Below are 15,872 nucleotides of genomic sequence, written 5' to 3' on the forward strand. Positions count from 1 at the left end.
ACATGCATTCGTAGTCCGTACTCCAATTCGGAAGGTGAAACGGGCTAGTAGTAGTTAGTTATTATTATTACAGCTCTAGGCTTTTTGAACTCAGCCTTTGTTGGTCGCGATAGCAGTCTAGCACATCTTGCCCAAACAAGGCCGACCCACCGACGTGACGCAATTGAGATCAAAGCATTTCAGCGCTAGTGACAGAGATCTATTATTGTTATTATTATTGTTATAGAATTGCCGACCCGACTATCTCACAGTCATAATAATCATCGTAAATAGCAGAAGCATGCAGTCTGTAATATACTTGCTGTGCCTCCAATACGGCGTATTATTGGCCACTCCTTACTCCAGAGCCCCCCGATCGCCTGGCCGCTCATTGGCTCTGTGAGATAAAAATGCCCCATCTAGAGGCCATTCTCGGTTACTGATTGGCTGCGCGCACGGCTCGGAGAGTTTAGCCACGAGAGGGATCGAGACTAGCCGCATTCGGCCATAATTCTATCTTGGTTATTGCGGAACAATGGCCGTATCCGTCCGTATTCCGTACAGAAAGAGTACATCTGTATGTCTGTAGTATGTACGGGAGGAATTGCCAGCGGCCGTCTCAGCCGCATTCCACTGCGACTTAGTCCTGCTAGCCAGTACTAAGTAGTAAGGCGCTCAGGATAAGCAGATACGACCTCATCGATCCGGGCTGACGAACTGCTGCCCCGCCCAATCACGGCGCCGCCAGGAAATTAAAGCAGAATCCTCGGCGTCGTGGCCGGCAAATTGCGATCTTATAAGTTATTACTAGCACTACTAGTACTAGTGTTAGTACGAGGTGCTCCTGTAAGGCTGGCCCTCGAGCTATTAATATTATGCCTAGCAAAACCCGGCTCGCTGCAAGGGATGGCTTGCTGAACCAGCGCACAAGACTCGCGTCATTGGATGAATCGGCTGTGCGCTCGTCTTATCGAATTAAAGGTTTTTCTTTTCCTTGTTAATTTTGCAACGTGTGTACCCACTCCCTCCTTGGCGGTGCAATTTTCCATTGTTCCTGGCGTAATAATCACCCAAAGAGCAGGGAACCGGAAATTTTAAAACTGGGACCTGGCTGGAAGAGTAGTGAAAGAACTGAAAAGCGATTGAAAAGAGAATTGACTACACAGACGATGCGATAGTAGCAATAATGCGATAACAATAGTCGTAGTAATAAATGATAGTCGGGCTGCCTTCCCAGCTCGGCCGCTGGTTGCAGTGTGTGTGTTGTTGTCCGTCCCCTAGCGCGAACTTCCCCAGCCCGGCCTGGCTCAAACCCTCGTTTCTGTCAACAACATCCGCGATCATAATAATAACAGTGCACCATGCTGCTTGTCGTCTCCTAGCGACCCCTTGCCCTCCTTTCTCCCCCCCCATCAATCTCTTGCTTCATCCTCTCTCTTTTACTCTCGTTCGCTCAGACTCTTATACACATACACATACACATACACATCCCACTCTCTCGCTTCTTCTCGCTCCCTCGCTCCCGCTCTCTTCCTCACGAGGCTGCTACCACCACCACCGCTGTAACATCAGTTTACAGGCCTCTGTTTATCGAAATATCCTCCGAGGCGTGTCCTCAATTGCCCGGCTAGCGACTCTTCGACTGGCCACGGGCCTTTTTCTCAGCTCCAACAACTCGCCGTCACTGTCACTCACCATGCGCAAGGCATTTTGTGCTCCTCGGCCTTCGATGCTCAACTGAGTGCAGGCCTCCTCAGTGAAGCGCGCTTCTTCATCTACAGGATGGAGCATGTTTCAACGGTCAGTAGATCTTCGCTCCTGTCTTTCGTACGAGCACACATTGTGCTAGGCTGGTGTTTCAGCCAACCCCCTCACCCTCCCGCTTCGCGACATTCTCTGAACTCCGTCCCTACACCTGCTCTTTTCAACCTCTCCACTGTCTTACCGTTCTACTGGAAACTAACTTTCACCTAGCTCTGTGCTGTCAGCACCGTAGGCATTGCTGCTACTGGCTTCGCCCTAGCCCGTCGAGAACCCCAGCAACAACGTTGGTCGCACACCGACACCAGCCAGGGAAGCACCACACGCACCGATCCAGCGACTTCGACGTCACTGGGCGCTCCCATTTACGAATTACGAGAAAGCAAAGACAGCGTGGCAGAGTCCGGCCCCAACTGGACGTTGCCGTATAGGAGGAGAGAACGCCGACGGAGGCAAACATATACGAATCCCCCATCGAATCCGTCGAGTGATTCTACCACACAGGACAGTGCTCCGGCAAACGGTCGGCCCTCATCTTCGTGGTTGCGCCGGCTCTCGGTTATATCGTCTTCTAACAGCGGAAGCCCTCTGCCTAGCCCATCGACCGTCTCGTCATTGAATGGGTCAACTGCAACCACCCACAGTAGAACTGATTCTGCACCCAAGTTCCCGAACAAACTTGTCAAGCGGTCTACTTCACAACATTCGATCAAGCCCCCCAGCGACCGAGGTCGCCGGCCCATGTCCGCAACACTAGCTCTACGTCGACCTGTAACGAGTCATCAACGATCGGCGGATATTGGACATCGGACAAGCTTCAACAAAGAAACCGGCCCTCCAGTTTCAACAGGCCTTTGTGATAATCTGTGGCCTGACTCTAGTAGCGCAGCGAACGCCGGTGGCAGCAAGTGGAGACCTTATTTTTCCAGGGCGAATTCGCGGCGCAAACACTCCGCTGGAGGCGCTGTTGTCACAATCAAACCTCGCAGCTCATCGGACCACCGATATTTTCTTGAACAACCTACATTATTACTTTCCTCCTTAATTGACCTTCCCAACGAACCCCGATTGGTGTCCCGGAAACAAAGTTTTTCGCGGCCTTCGAATGCGGCCATGAATAGCCCCTCGACGCGGCATGGTGACATGAAAAAGATCAATTCTCCTGGTTCCATCAAAAGAGAGAAACGCAGACCTGTACGATCGTCTTCCTTTTCCGATATGCACGGGGATAGCTCGAAATCACGCAGTAACTCTGTTCGAAATAATGTCAAAAACCCCATAACCACCACACGTCAACGCGCTATGGATAGAAACATATCAAATCCTTTGCCACAGGCTTTCGACAGTATGTTGGCAGATCAATCAGAAAGTCCTCGACTTCGTCGCAAAAGAAACTTTACATGGTCCGACACTTCTCATCGGCCGCAAACTGCGCCTCAGGGAAAGCACTCTAGTACTAATGCTAGATTGTCCAACCACCATGAACCCTCCCCTAGAAACCATAGCTACCAGAATCAATCCCTTACGTTTCCAGAGCGTTCGTCATCCAATGGGCTTGCAGACCTAGACTCGACCCCATCTCCAGCCTATCCCCCAGGACGAGGCCCCTCTCCTCCAGTGATCCGCTACTCTAGGGTCAATCGACTCTCTGGAACAGCGTCCGATCGAGCGTCAACCGTGATCGGCTCTGATGATACCCGCATCTTTACTTCAGCAGATGAGGACGATCAGAGTGATTCCGTCTTTGATTCATTCCGTACACGGATCTCATCCACCAGCAATTCAGGCCGTCGTGGACCAAACATTGAAACAATATTTCGCGATGCTCCCAAGAAAGGCAACCTTGCCGATGTCGACAGCCTAGCATTTGAAGGTCTGCATCTATCGTCATGTACTCCAGATTCCTCTATCAGTGATCTGAATTCAACAAGCACCCCCCTGGCCTCGGCTCAAATGAAGGACGGGGACACAACGCCAACATCACGGACAAAGCCGTCCTCCAACCATGACCCCCCCCCATCGCCATTGAAGTCGCTTAATACGCATATCTACGAGATGGATGCTGATTTCGAAGTGGAATACCATACAAATGACAAGCTTGCTTTACCGCCACCGCGCCCTAATTTGCTTGATTTCGTTGAAGACGACGATTTTGATAACTGGGACGCATCACCCGAATTTAACAGCAGTCAACCTTCCGATCTTAACACGCCATCATTGAGAAGAACCGGTTCTGGGATTGGTATTAGAGCGAGTGTGTTTGATTGGTCTGAGCAGACAAGGAACGATCGCGATACGCAAGATCCTGGTCACCGGCCAAGCACTGTTCACGGGAAACAAAACACTGTGGGCAGAGGTAGTCGGGGCACCGGCCGGAAGGCACCGAGCGCCGTCCATCTCCGAAGCCAGAGTGTTCCAGTCTCCAGAGACGGTCCTCCGTCAAATGAAAGCCGACAGCCTTCGCTCAAGTTTGGCACTTGGGGTCTAGGGCAAAAGGGCGTAAGTGAAGACTGGGATGGCGATTTTGACTTTGGCGATGCGGACGATAACTCGGCAGACGGTGACGACATGGCTACTGGGAATCGGGATCCGTTTGTCATGAAAGTGCCAGAGGCCATCATGGAGAGCCAAGCCAGTGTCCATGGACAGTATGGGCATGTCCAAGAGCTAACCCTATTAGTCGAAGAACTCAAACGGCTACGGATTCAGGGTAACATGCTTCAACTAATTCACGGTCCTTCGGCCGACCTTTGGAAGGAAGCAGAAGGTATCATCAACTTGGCCACATTGGAGGAAGATGAAAATGGGTTTCCAGCTCCTGCGTCGCCTTCTTCATGCGGGAGCTTCGATGAGTTTGAATCTCCGCCGCAAAAGGCCATAAAGCGCGGTGATGGTGAAATCAAACGACCGCCTCTCGCAGTCTGGCCCAATCCTGGAACCAATTCGAGTCCTCCTAATCAGAAAGACCCATCAAAGGTCAAGTCGGTACTGGAAACGATTTATCAGCAACGCGAGCACACGAGCCATCAGACTCTGGAGGCTACGAATAACTCTATACAAAAGCTGCCATTCGACACTCAGTCTCTCAAGGAACTTGTCAATCGTGCCGGTATGGTGACACGTTCGTTGAAAGATGTTATACGTCGAGCCGAGGGTGTCACCTCATCTCCTGAATCGCACACGCCATCCGACCCCCCATTTAGCCGAATATTCGCTCACTCACGTTGATAACGAGTCGATGAATGGATGACTTGTTTCACACAATCTCTAAACCTATACATGCCAGCGGAGCCCGAGACTACTACCTCTATCTCGCACCCGTCCTACGCATCGGTCAAATGAACATTACTGTATATCAGGCCTAATATACTGTACATATCTTGGGCTTGACTCGTTCCACGCGATCCGAAGTCAATGGCCTTGGATAAGATGAAGGGTCCAGCATAATGACTCTGCTAGCCTACTTCTGATTGGTTATCCTTTTATTTTCTTTCATCTCTTATTCCCGTCTCATTCCTTGTCTTTTACTTCTCTCTCATACGAGTGCCCACCGCACTCGAAACCTCCGAGCCATCATGATATCCTCTATTATCTCTCTACGATCCTTTGTTTTCCTCTTCTTCTCTTGGCCAGTCAGGAACCCGGCATTCTTCATTCCAAAACAATGAAGAGATTATGACACCTTTTTAACGTACTGAACGATGAAAGACAAAAGTTTGGGACGATGGAAAAAAGTATCCCATTATTCTGTACTACCTTTTTTTTCCTTTTTTTTTTTTGGAACTGTGTGTGTTGCATGATAAATTTTTTAACGTATATGATATAGTGAATAGGGATAAATGAAACAGGCTGATAAGTCGACGTTGTACTAGTCCTTCTAATGTTGTCAAACTGCGTAGTTTGTAGTATACATATATTTTGCTATATCCGGTTGTACAAGTAAATAAAAAATCATGGCGTATATTCAATAGTAGGCACCAATTTAATATGTGTATATATCTACAGATCACTCTTCAAAATCAAACGTCGGCGCAAACCTGCTCTTCGCACGGATTCTGTGACCGAACCGATAGAAAAATATTGGAATCGGCACGAGAACACCGGCGACACAGCCGAGCAGAGTTCCGGCCCAGTTGATTCCCATTCCGTCAAACTATATCAGTATTTACATCAGCCTCCATGGCAAATGCTCTTAAGATAGTATGTACGAACCATGTAGGTAGCGAAAAGGGGAAAGATTGCTCCGGCAAGAGAGCGAAGAAAAGTGTTGGCGGCAATGGCAGAGGCGGCACTATTCAAACAGGACGAAAAAAAAGGTTAGGGAGATGAAAGTAATGGAGAGAAAACCTAGCATACAAAAGGAGATAGGCGTCCACGAGATAGTTGAGAGACTGCAGGAAAATCGCCAAAAGACCGAACCCCGTCAAGAGGCCCGAGAGTGTAGGCACAATCCAGTGAATGGTTGACTTGTACCCTGCCCATCCAAACCAGAAAAGACCACCGGAGAATGAAACACCGCCAATTATTGCAGGCGGCAAACGCCATTCGGGGATGGGCATGTCGTTGTTGGCTTTAAGCTTTCTTTGATATGATGGTTGCTGGAAGATTATATATACACCAGCAATGAGCTCGCCGACGGCCATCCCAAGATATGGAAGACCCCCGATTCCTTTATTAAAGCCGTAAATCTGCTGGAAGACAATGGGATACGCAGTCATAAACAGGTAGAGAAGACCATAGATGAAAGCCATGTAAATACTGAGCAACAACACGATAGGCTCGGTGACTAGGATTCTAATCGGCCGACTAAAGTTCTTTTGAATCAGCTCGCTCAAATCAATCTCAATTTCTTCTTGCTTTGCGTGTATGCCCCAATTTTTTGTTCGACGACGCAAGTCTGCGGCCTTGTCTATGAGCACGATGGGTGGGTATGTCTCATCGAGAACGAAGATATCGCCGATCAGTGCTGCAGCACCCATGATTCCCGTCAAATATTCGGTCCACCGCCACCCCAGATAGCTATCCACAATGAACCCGCCAATAAAAGGAGCAAGAAGAGGGCCCATGAAGACTGTGATGGAGAAAACGGTGATGGCCACCCCGCGGTACCGGTTGTCGTAGATGTCGGAAAAGACTGCCGCCACTACTGCGATGGGACAAGCACCAAAAAAGCCACCAAAGAATCGACAGATGAGGATTGTCTGTAAATCTTTGGCAGTGGCCACTGCAAACTGGAACAGAACGAAACCAGTCATGCCGATAAGAATAGGTAGCTTTCGACCGCGGAGCTCAGATAGCGGTGCCCAAAATACGGGACCCGTTGCGAAGCCCAGCACATACAGAGAAAGCCCGAGCACCCCGACTTCGGTAGAGACATGGTACTGAGCTGCTATATTTGTTGTGATGCTCGAAAACACGCTGCTCGTAAAGGTTGAGACGAGGGTAGTGTATGCGAGCATGGCGCTGGTCAAGAACCTCCATTGTCATGGGTTAGTAACATATACATTGTTCTCGCGTGTTCAGAATTACTTTTTCTTACTCGACCAATTCTGTGGATGCAAAGGGTCACTAGGCCCCTCAAATTCCACTACGTACTCCTCTTGAGGCGCAAGAGGCGGAGGGTAGGGCTTTCCAGCGCCAAATGGCGGCAATGGCTTTTTCGAGACCCTGGGTTTCAGCGCAGCTCCCACTGTCTCACTTTGCTGGGTTCGGTGTGTTGCGATGCGGCTTATAGCAGTCGGATGCCTCTCCAATTCATGATAAGTCTGAATTTGTTCCATTGTTGGGATCTGTTCTGGGGCCGAGCTGGAGGAGGATATGGACGAAGACGGCGACAGTGAGTAGCTTAAGGAAGGCGCTTCATGTGCATCGTCGCCTTGAGCAGGTAGACTGACATTGTGCCCATCTTTTTCCACGTCGCTAGAAGCCCTGTCGGTGTCCATGAGTTCTGTCTGTCACAGAGTATATGGAATTGAAATCCGGGTGGCCTCTGTAGTATCGAGGAGGTGCACAGCAGAGAAGGCTGTTTGCACGAGCATGTTTGCCATTCTAGATTAGAAAGCACATGTTCAGTGTTGCCAGGGATGGCAAGATGTTCTCGGGCGATGGATGAGGCGGCGCGGGAAAGATTCCCTTGATGACCTCACCAGTCGGTGGCTGATTTGCCGCTGTGTCTACCTAGTCACATGATATAGGTGATTTACAGTTTTATTAAAGTTATTCTGTTAGTCTACTACTACGTAGCTTTACAATGTGTCTTTTTGCTGGAGAAACCAACGGAACCAAAACACAGCAGGCATCCAAACATGGGAGACCAGCGAGGTGCCAGCCAGTCTTGCTATGCATGCGTGCACTCTGCATCCAGGGAGCAAAGTGCAGTTGTTTTGTTTGTTGTTTCAGACCTGCAGCATGCACTGCTTTACTCCAGATGCGCGAGAGGCCCATCGGCACTCCCTTGCCGACCTAGTAATACTATCGGTTTTTTTTATTAATTTGGAAGTGGGGGGTTTCACAGCTCCTTGCACGCGGTGGGACTGATATTGACATCGTCTTTGTATGTTGTTGTTGTTCGATGAGGAAAATGATAAACAGCGTCAGGTCTGAATGATGGTGAGTGGGGATAGAGAGAGCTCTGTATTTAATATTGCTCTAGCAATTCTGCGTTTCGGTGAACGGGCTTGGCATGGGAAGAAATAAGCGATTAATCAGCACCGATTGAGACCACAACGGGAGCAAAGGAAGATGCCTAATAAAGAATAACAACAACAACAACAACAACAACAATAATAGTAGTAGAAGATTAAGATAGGATCTCAACGGTGGACGGCAGACGTCAAAGCCACAGTCAAGCCACACGGCTGAGCGGGCACAGAGTGGGCCCCAATCCTGGCTGGTGAGCTACTGTGATTGGTGCCTTTAAATTGCGTTCCTGACGCTAGTGCAGGAGAACCCCACTAATCTCTTCCTGATTGGGCCCGATAGTGGGACTCGGCTTCTTAATTCGGAACCCCGATTACCTTTACCACTGTTACCAGTGAAGTTACCGCCGTCGCTGTCAGCATCATTTCGTCCATACCCACCAGGAACACAATGGAAACAGGCCGATAAGCTGGGGGAAAAGACGTATTTGGACGTGATGCACTACGTGGGTATGTTAGAAGTAGACTCCCACGCCAGCCGAATGAGCGTCCTGCATACTTTTACATTCAAGATTCTGCAGCTGCAATCGATAAGGAGAGGCTCGGGACGGTATCGTTACCGTGTGACGGCGACTCCACTTGGGCTCCACACCTGTTGGCCACCCTAGAGCTTAGCGGCACAGCTGCCCCGCCGCCCCCGGCCAGTCCGCCCGCCAAGCAGAAAGGCCCTGGTGGTACCTGCCGGACTCCCCTTAGTCCTCTGTTCGCTCTCGCTTTCTCTCTCTTTCACCTCATCCGCGTGTGCGTCCTTTCTGTCTGTCTGTCCAGCGACTGCTTCGCCCTTCTCGAGAGGTTTTCCATCCTCTAGCCATTCCTTTATCAAAAACCACGCTCTTTTGGCATCGTCCGTCCAACTAAAGGGGGCCTCCTCGTCCTCTCTCTTGCCTTCGTTTTTTACCCATCCTTTTCCGCGTTCGGTGACACCAAAAACATTCCTAATCTCGCCATCTAATTCGATTGATTTATTCGTGCCCAATGTCGACGTGTATTTAATCCGTTCGTTTCTGTGCATGTTTCGGTGAATAGGGGTGTGCCCTGAAGGATCTGGCTCAGACGTACTTGAGGTTGATCCGTAGGGGAAAGATGCCCTATACGCACGGTGTGCGCCATGCGCACCATCACAATGTCAAGCGCCACTCCCACCTGGAGCCCGTTGCAATCCCGGCAAATGACCAGCCGTATCCTACCATAATCGAGCCCCCGTCTGTCGTCCGTCGTGCGGACAGCAGCACTTCGTCATGCTCGTCGTCCGACGACTCATGTAACACGTCCAAAAGCTCTGCCATGACCACCACCTTGCCCGTCGTTCTTGGAGCAGTGTAAGTGCCAATTACCCACAACTCTGGCTGATTCTAACATGTGTTGATAGCATTCCCATCGTCTGTGCCATTGTTGTCCTTATTTTCTTACATAGACGCCATGTACGCAAGCTACGCGCCGAGGATGCAAACGACAAACACAAATCCTTGGACTTTGGCATGGAGGTTGTGAGGTCAGGGGGGCAAGGCGGTGCCAAACCCGAAATGGGAGAAAAACCCCATAAACGAGGAGGAGGAGGAATGTCTCTGGATATCGGAAACAGCCCATACCTGCTGCCGCCAGGGCTACAGAACTCCAAGGAGTCCCTTCGTTCACTCTCAAAGGTGATCAGCTCCGATGACGATAAATACCGGCTGGCTGCTCACAGCGACAATACTTCCCTACGTTCCTATCCGTCTCATCCTAAATGGGGCTACGACGACACATCTAGTGTTGGAGGGTCAACAAAGCATTTGCCTACAGACGATATGCACCACGGCCTACTGCAAAATGCCTCAAGAATGTCTAGGTCGTCTCCTCCGAAGGGATCACCGCCTCCCGACATCGCCCACCACGCCGGGAAAGGTGATGCATCAAAGAACACCAGTTTGAGTGATGCATCGGTGGTTGATGCCCATTTGGACATGCCTAAAGACGAGAAACTTCCCAACTTGCCTTCTCATGAGCAACCTCTGCAAATGAACCCTTACGGAGAGCCCGTTCAACCCTATCCTACTGGGGAGCATGATGCCAACTCAAGGAGGTTATCGATGCCAGATGCTGGCTTCGGAGGGTTTAACTTTGGCACTGACGCCCATGAAACTTCCCAACAACACGACGACCTTCCAACAATCCGAGAGTCGCCATCTGACTCACATGTGGCACCCTTGGCCCCGAGAATATCTCTCCCTCTAAGTGATGCAGCGAGTGATTATGGCGATGATCTTAAACTGGACCAATTCCCATCGGTGAATGTGTCGAACGCAGATGACAAACCTCACGAAGCGGAAGACGTTCCACCGTCTGCAAACCGGGTGACTCAAAGTTTTACCAGATTCGACGAGGGCTTCGATCCCCACAGGCTTACCGTCGGTATCCGCCCTCTTCCCCCAGAGGATCCTGCCGACAACCCCGAGCAACGAGCCAACCGTATTCGTTCTTTCTACAAGGAATACTTTGACGATTCCAAGGGCGTTCCCACTGGTGGCCAGGAAGAATACTACGAAGACTTTGGACCAGAATTCTATGATGACCCTGGTGTGTATGATCCATACTCAGGCGAGTACATGATGGGCCCATCCAAGCCGTTCGCCCAACCGATGGGTCGTCGGGCTATGACACCCCCTCCTCGATTCCAAGGTCCTCCCAGAACAATGCATTCATCGGCTGGATTCCGAAGCCCTGGACCTCGTGCATTCTCATCTGCTTCTGGCCGACTGCCGGGACGAGGTCCTCCCAAACCGTTGCCTCCTCCTGAACCGCTGCATGTGCTGCCTTCGCCATCTATGATCTCGGATGATATGTCGATCCTACCGATCGACTATGCCCCAGGCAAGAACTTCAAAGATCAGCAATCAGGTCGACCCGAATCTCCTCGAGGTGGTCTACGTCCCTATACACCCGCGATGCCATCTCGTAGCCCGCTCGTTTCGTCGTTTGATGATCTCGCCGCGATTCCTAGCCCGTAAGTGAAATCCTTTAGGTGCCAATAATTTGTGAGAAAAGGTTTAAGAGCTAACGTGATTTTTTTTTCCTTTTTTCTAGTCATGCTTTGCGGAAATCTGGAGTGTTCATGCCGCTGGGTTTTGCCCCTCCGCCTCGTTTCAAGAACGAGGGGACAGGCAGCGATGCTGGCAGTATTCGTAGCAACCGGAGTGGCATCTCAGCTAACCACATGCACAACATTCGCGCCGGCGCGTATCGGGTCAGTCGTCTTCCAGCTGAGACAGTGGGCACGAGAGATGACATCAGCACGAGTCTGCGGCCTAAGTGGGATATGCGATAGAAAGCATATCCATCTTACTTGCCTCTAACGAAGCCTTTTCACCTTCGGACCTATGGTCGCAGTCATGACTTTCCCCAACCAGCTGTGCTATTTGCCTAATATTAGAGCCTGAGCAGGAGTATTTGATTTTGATTTGTTTTCCATGTTTCATTTATCAGTAGATCGATTCTAGTCGATTGAAAGGTGTCAGCTTATTCTGTCTTGATATATATATATTATTTTGGACTTGACGAGAGATCCTGTACTATTCAAGTTCTTGCCGTCTTTCTCCACAGCCATGTTTAGAGAAGTCCACTGGATGAACGGACCTGTACCTAATTTCATTCATGTATGTTGGGGGAGTGCTGCTGGACACTCGTATATACTATTTTGTGTTTCATGCTCGTGATGACGTCGTAGAGGCATTTATTACTTATTACTTGTATACGATCGTATATTATTGTTGTACTCCCGTACCAAGTTTGGAGTGAGACAACCCGCTTAGTCATGTGCAGCGTGGTGCATGTTACGCTAGCCGCATCTGGCCATGGTGTTGCGGCTGTGCCAGTAGTAGTACGTAGTAAGTTATTTTTGTCGCATCCGTGTTTTAGTACCCACTATTGGGATTAACGGAGCATATATACATGTCTGTACCATGTATAGTATGCACCGCCATGCAGGTTGGAGTTCTTTACCAGGTAATTTCCACACGCGCATGCTTCCACACTGCATGGCCTCGAAAAGCAGTACTACTAATAAATACTAAATACTAAATTAACAATTTAACATGCTGCCAGGAGGTCCGGCCATGCGCAACTAGTCCCGACAATAATACGCAATAATACTCCGTATACAGTAGGCGTAATGCAATTACCCAACCAGGCCGGGGCTAGTGAGTCGGTGTCCCCACTCTCGGGGCCAAAACCGGTTGTGGTTGGCCTCCAGTAGTCGGTGGCTCACCGTATCAGGCCTAGCGCGGTAAAATTCCTTCGGCTCCAGACCAGCGTGGCCAGCGGTTCGGCCAATCGCGGGCGGCCAGACCCCGGCAGACCCACTGTGCCGCAGTACGTAGTACGTACTAAGCAAGTTGCGTTTGCCGGTTCCCACCCGGGCTCAAAAGTCAATCAATCACTCTCAGCCAGCAGGGAACTGACTCCCAACACCAGTTAGTGATGAGTCTTCCGTCCACCATCACCCAGACGAGCGACTGAACTGTGCAGGTGCTACGGCATCCCACTTCCTAACACTTTACCGCGCTATCTCGACTGTCTTTGACCGACTGCCTTTTTCTCGTTTCTCTGTGTAATCGGGGAGCCCCGGCCCCTATTTGCTCAGCAGTGCAGTATCCGACTTCAGACTGAAAGAACTGCGGCACCTGCAGCCAAATCACCAGCGAGGACAGAATCGCTTTCGTCTCTCACACCGTGTGTGGCGCTCGCTGAGGTTCAGGTCATTAAAGCGATAATAGACTTGGCCAACCTTCGTCCGGATGTGTCTTTGTCGTTGACACTTGTCTCACTCGAAAGTTGCCTATGCAAGAATAAGCAGGACTTGCAAACGATAGGGAGGAGGGCCTTTTGGACTAAATCCGGTCTCCAACCATCTGATCAGCGTCAAACAACCTGTCTTCGACCTTTTTAGACGACATTTCCAAGTGACAATATTGCCAAGATGGCAGCGGCCGCTCCCTCAACATGTAAGGATCAAACTTGAATGACTCTCACCTTCCTAAGATACACATACTCATTCTATATTAGCTGCCGTGTCGCCAAATCCGACCTCGCCCATTACTACTTCATCTTCCATCTCGTCGACTTCTACTACCCTCCCTCCGACAAGCACGAGCACGAGCACCACCAGCACCACTAGCAGTACGTCGACTTCGAGTTCGACGACATCGTCGTCATCCACAACCACTACGACCTCGTCCACTTCGACTACAACATCGTCAAGCTCGACCTCGACCTCGACATCTTCAAGCACCACGTCATCTATTCCACCCACCACTGTTGTTATCACATCGACTTCATCCGCCACACAGCCTTCGGAAACTCAGACGACAGGTGTAACTTCCACCACTTCTTCAGCGACTTCTCTTGCGACGGGCGCAGCCGCTTCCTCGGGTTCTTCCGGACTGTCGGCTGGAGGCACAATTGCTGTTGCTGTTGTTGTCCCTGTAGTCTCGGTCGGTCTGATTATTATCGTTCTGATATGGTGGTGGAGAAAACGCAAGGCCAACAAACTGGCCGAGGAAGAACGACGTAAAGAGGTGGAGGAATACGGGTTCAACCCGAACAATGACCCCTCTGTACCGGGGGTTGCAGCAGCTTCTGTGTCCAACAAGTACAGTGACCGATACGAGGATGGTGGCTCCGGGTACCGAGGCTGGGGAACAACTTCGCACCCACGCAACCCATCTACCAACCTGTCGAGTGGAGCCGGAATGAGCATTCCAATGTCTGAAACTGGCAGTGCCGCTGGCTACGGGCGCAACACCGCCTCGCCAAATGATGCACCGGTGCAGTACGGCGACGGTTCGGTGAGACCCGATTCTGGTGAAGTTGCTGCCGGAGCCAACGACAGTGATATCCGCCGTGGGACGTCGAACGCGTCGTCGGCGTACTCGGCTGGGGTGCACTCTGAAGGATCGGAAGATGCTCATATGGTGAACGCAGGGACTGGCCACTACTACGATGAAAACAGCGCGTACTACCACCCATCGCAGGCGCAGTACGGCGATCCCACATATGGATCGGCGGCCCCGGTGATCCGCGATGTTCAAGCCCGCCGCAACACGCGCATCGAGAACGCAGCAGTGTACCCACAGCAGGGCAATGCCGGAATCGCGCAGAACTTCTAGTCTTCTTCCTACTAGCCTGTCTATCGTCAACAGGCGCCCGCACATACATACATACCCTCGCTTGCCTATACTTCGCCTTGTTCATTCCGACATATTCGCTTCGAGTAACGAATTTCTCTGCCGTAATGCCAACTTTGGGGATTGCGGTATAATTGTTGATATAATCTTTGGTTGACAAAAACTTGCCTTTCTCTCTTTTTCATTTTACTGTTACTATATTGCTATTTGGGATTGAAGATACCTTTGTCTGTGGCCTATTTTGCCTCGAAGACTTGAGTTGCTAATCTTGCAAAAGCGCCATCTTGTTCTTATGTATAGGTACATCATACTTTTTTTTTTCCCCTGTCTGCCCGGATATGCCGCTGCTGATCTGCTTTTGTTTGTGATTGTCATACATACATGCATATTTTTGGTCTTATTCTCGTGTGTTTATTACTACTTGGCCCTACTGCTATCATTTCTGGTGTATCTGTGTAGAGCATTGATAATGGCAAGATATTTACCTACTATATTTACTTCTATACTATATTATATTTAGATATATAGATATATATTTATTTATACCTGTTCCTGGCTATTATCAAATAATATAATAAGCAAATACTAATATAATAATGCCCGCACGCAGTCAAGCTCCCAGGCTTGGCGCGCAGGCCGAGAACGTGGTGCAGGCGGCCGCTGCCATTGGACCGTGGGAGCTCCGAGAGCAGCTTCATCGCTCCTTCCTGTTCTTGCTGTCTGCCACTGCCTGCCTGCCCCGCACACCTCTCGATCCATCCCGCCTGCGGTCTCGGGCATCTCTGCGCTGCCTTGTGTTGCGTTGCGCTGTCTCTGTCTCTGTCTCTCTCACTCTCGCTCCTCCTCCCTCCAGGCCAGCCAGTGATGCTTTGCTTGCTCCCATCTGAACAGCCTCCCGTCGATCGACTCTGATACGTCATTGCTATCTACTCCGCCGGTAGTAGTAAGTCGGCTGCCCTCTCATCTTCTGCTTCGACCGAACATTGCTCACTCTGACCAAGCCTGGATTCCTTGTACCTCTCCCGGCACGCAAGAAAGAGCCTGCTTGTTGCGATCCGATACACTCGCTGCCTCTACGCTTCCAAAGTTACACACACTCTCGCTACATTGTACGCCGGACACACAACAGTGGCGCAATGCCTATCTAAAACTCGTGTATATCATCAGGCCTTCTACTCGCTTGTGTGACCCTTCCTACGGTATGCCATGCTCGAATCCTCTATGCCGCCTTGCTGACGCTTGCCATATTAGACCGTCTCCCCGCTCCAAGTTC

At 50.4% G+C, this 15,872-nt stretch overlaps 5 protein-coding genes across 5 annotated transcripts; 3 read left to right on the forward strand and 2 right to left on the reverse strand.

The window, feature by feature from the left end:
- Nucleotides 1-1,761: 1,761 nt before the first annotated feature.
- TRUGW13939_03505 (uncharacterized protein) lies at nucleotides 1,762-4,968 on the forward strand (the record flags this gene model as incomplete). Its single annotated transcript, XM_035486686.1, has 2 exons — nucleotides 1,762-1,779; nucleotides 1,954-4,968. 2 exons carry the CDS (start codon nucleotides 1,762-1,764, stop codon nucleotides 4,966-4,968), a joined length of 3,033 nt encoding a protein of 1,010 aa, XP_035342579.1.
- Nucleotides 4,969-5,746: 778 nt separating this feature from the next.
- On the reverse strand, nucleotides 5,747-7,682 carry TRUGW13939_03506 (uncharacterized protein; the record flags this gene model as incomplete). Its single annotated transcript, XM_035486687.1, has 4 exons — nucleotides 5,747-5,893; nucleotides 5,953-6,031; nucleotides 6,097-7,215; nucleotides 7,270-7,682. The coding sequence occupies 4 exons, from the start codon at nucleotides 7,680-7,682 to the stop codon at nucleotides 5,747-5,749; spliced, it is 1,758 nt and encodes a 585-aa protein (XP_035342580.1).
- Nucleotides 7,683-9,042: 1,360 nt separating this feature from the next.
- Nucleotides 9,043-9,450, reverse strand: TRUGW13939_03507 (uncharacterized protein; the record flags this gene model as incomplete). Its single annotated transcript, XM_035486688.1, has 1 exon — nucleotides 9,043-9,450. One exon carries the CDS (start codon nucleotides 9,448-9,450, stop codon nucleotides 9,043-9,045), a length of 408 nt encoding a protein of 135 aa, XP_035342581.1.
- A 71-nt stretch (nucleotides 9,451-9,521) lies between these two features.
- On the forward strand, nucleotides 9,522-11,742 carry TRUGW13939_03508 (uncharacterized protein; the record flags this gene model as incomplete). Its single annotated transcript, XM_035486689.1, has 3 exons — nucleotides 9,522-9,757; nucleotides 9,808-11,421; nucleotides 11,502-11,742. The coding sequence occupies 3 exons, from the start codon at nucleotides 9,522-9,524 to the stop codon at nucleotides 11,740-11,742; spliced, it is 2,091 nt and encodes a 696-aa protein (XP_035342582.1).
- Nucleotides 11,743-13,392: 1,650 nt separating this feature from the next.
- On the forward strand, nucleotides 13,393-14,581 carry TRUGW13939_03509 (uncharacterized protein; the record flags this gene model as incomplete). Its single annotated transcript, XM_035486690.1, has 2 exons — nucleotides 13,393-13,417; nucleotides 13,479-14,581. 2 exons carry the CDS (start codon nucleotides 13,393-13,395, stop codon nucleotides 14,579-14,581), a joined length of 1,128 nt encoding a protein of 375 aa, XP_035342583.1.
- Nucleotides 14,582-15,872: the final 1,291 nt, after the last annotated feature.

Source organism: Talaromyces rugulosus, chromosome II (assembly GCF_013368755.1).
Source record: "Talaromyces rugulosus chromosome II, complete sequence".
Lineage (NCBI taxonomy): Eukaryota > Fungi > Ascomycota > Eurotiomycetes > Eurotiales > Trichocomaceae > Talaromyces > Talaromyces rugulosus.